Source organism: Atta colombica, unplaced genomic scaffold, assembly GCF_001594045.1.
Source record: "Atta colombica isolate Treedump-2 unplaced genomic scaffold, Acol1.0 scaffold120, whole genome shotgun sequence".
Lineage (NCBI taxonomy): Eukaryota > Metazoa > Arthropoda > Insecta > Hymenoptera > Formicidae > Atta > Atta colombica.
This window is the reverse complement of record NW_017259207.1, coordinates 1492932-1495022: the sequence shown is the minus strand read 5'-3', so window position 1 is coordinate 1495022 and position 2091 is coordinate 1492932. Positions and strand designations below refer to the sequence as shown.

Sequence of the window (2091 nt, the reverse complement as noted above, 5' to 3'; positions counted from 1 at the left end):
CAGCACTAATTTGCAGAATTATAACTTTTAGTTTAGAAGTTATTTTGTGAATGTGATGTAAAGACAGTTTGTTTTTTAAATGTATGCATTCTACAGTTCTATTGTTTTCAGCTTTCGATAATCAGAAATCAATTACTACGGATGTATGGTGTGTCAAAGTTACATAATCTTGTTACCCTTAATTTGGCGAACAATGGTATACTCACAATAGAAGGTATCAAGGACATGATTAATTTGCAGACTCTCTGTTTAGCGGGTAATAATATTAAGGTACGATATACATGTTATGTAAGATTATGTAAGATTACATGATTGTATAATTGTAGCAATATATTGTAATATTATTATATAATAACAATATATTATAGTCTATTGAACATTTACATACAAATACCAAATTGGAGCACCTGGATTTGTCTGAAAACAGCATCAGTCATATTTCAGATATATCTTATCTGCGAAATTTAAAGGTATTATTTGTTTAAATTTTATTTTTATATAAAATTGTGCGTCAATCATTAAATGCTTTATTAATTCGTTGCTTTATTTGATAAATTGAGTTTCAATTGGTATATGTTTTTATAAGATATTTTATAAAATATTTTTATAAGATAAATAACATTTTAGGAACTGTTTTTGCATAATAATCGCATAATAACACTGCGTCAGTGCGAGCGCTACTTGCCCACATCCTTAGAAACATTCACATTAGCGAATAACAATATTACTGACTTGAATGAAATGTCACATTTGGCTAATCTAAAAAATCTGGTCAATTTCTCGATTGCTAACAATCCATGTGTCAGTATAACAGGTAACAGTATGTATCCTTTTTGCAAATCATAATGTGCGTTATTATTCCATCTAGAAATTAGCAGATTTTTTTCTTGATGTTATTTTTTAATATTAATTATAGTACAAAGAATTTTATTGTTATTGATATGTTATTACAGTATTTAATCTTTTTAATTATCAAGCATTATTTTTTGCTGATTAAATATTGCTTCCATGGTTACTAGACATAAGAAAATTAGTTTATATTAATCGTAGCATTGTTACAATAGCATATTATTCTTAACAAATGGTCTATAGTGGGTTTGACTATCGGCCTTTTGTTATTAATTGGTGTATGAGCTTAAAATCAATCGACGGTTATGCAGTCGATCCTATTGAAAGGTGGGTTTTCTTAAAAATATATTTTCTTACATAGTTAATATTGTAAAAATTAATCCGTTAATATTGTACGAAAATTAATTGAATTTTGACAAAATCGAAACTGATTGGCAATGACTCATTTTACTTAGCTTGAAAGCAGAGTGGCTGTATTCTCAGGGACGAGGTAGACAATTCCGCGTTGGTGAACATGCCTTACTTGCTCAATATCTTGCGTCCGTCTGTCCGCTTTCGGGCGAGTCTTTAGAGAACGAGACGGATCGGAAACTTAGACTTATACTGAGCAAAGCTCAACATCACCAACAGCAGCTGAATCAACAGAGCGATACCGGGAGCGTGCACAGCTTGAGTAGCGTGACTATGAGTCCTTCCCCAGCCGCTAGACGTAGACTTAGCCATAACAGGACAAATTCTCCCAGACGACCTAGTGAGTCCAAATAAATCCATGTTTTTGCATAGTGCCATATCAAAGACTCTGGAATGAATTCGTTTTTTTCGAGGATTCTTAGACCTAGGTTTATACTCGTTAGTTGCGACAAGTGGACTAGTAGTAATTTGATTGTCCAGTCGTCAAATTCTTCAGTACATACACCCTAGTTATGATCTGTTTTCTCTAGTGCCAATGTTGACATACTATGAAGATAAATACTTACAATCACCAAAATTTTATGAGGCAAAATACTGTGTCTGCCATATTCCTTGCAAAGGTATCCAAGGTCTCATATTGAGGATTTATCATATATTGAATAAAACCACATTTACATATGATAGGAATGTGTAAGAATCTAAGGAAAAAATTTTGTGTGTTAAGACTCGTATTTTTTACAGTACAATTATATATTCAATACAGTAAGTTAAATTGAATAAGTGAAACTTGTATAATTTATTTTTAATAATCTTTTTACATAAATTATATAT

At 30.9% G+C, this 2091-nt stretch overlaps 1 protein-coding gene across 1 annotated transcript in view; it reads left to right on the top strand.

The window, feature by feature from the left end:
* The window catches only part of LOC108694591, a 6153-nt gene that overhangs the window by 856 nt on the left and 3206 nt on the right, over nt 1-2091 (top strand). Inside the window, exons 3-8 of the mRNA XM_018204170.1 lie at nt 112-270; nt 369-470; nt 628-824; nt 1093-1176; nt 1305-1600; nt 1791-1880. Coding sequence (XP_018059659.1) covers nt 112-270; nt 369-470; nt 628-824; nt 1093-1176; nt 1305-1600; nt 1791-1880 — 928 coding nt within the window. The remainder of the gene's footprint in view (nt 1-111; nt 271-368; nt 471-627; nt 825-1092; nt 1177-1304; nt 1601-1790; nt 1881-2091) is intronic.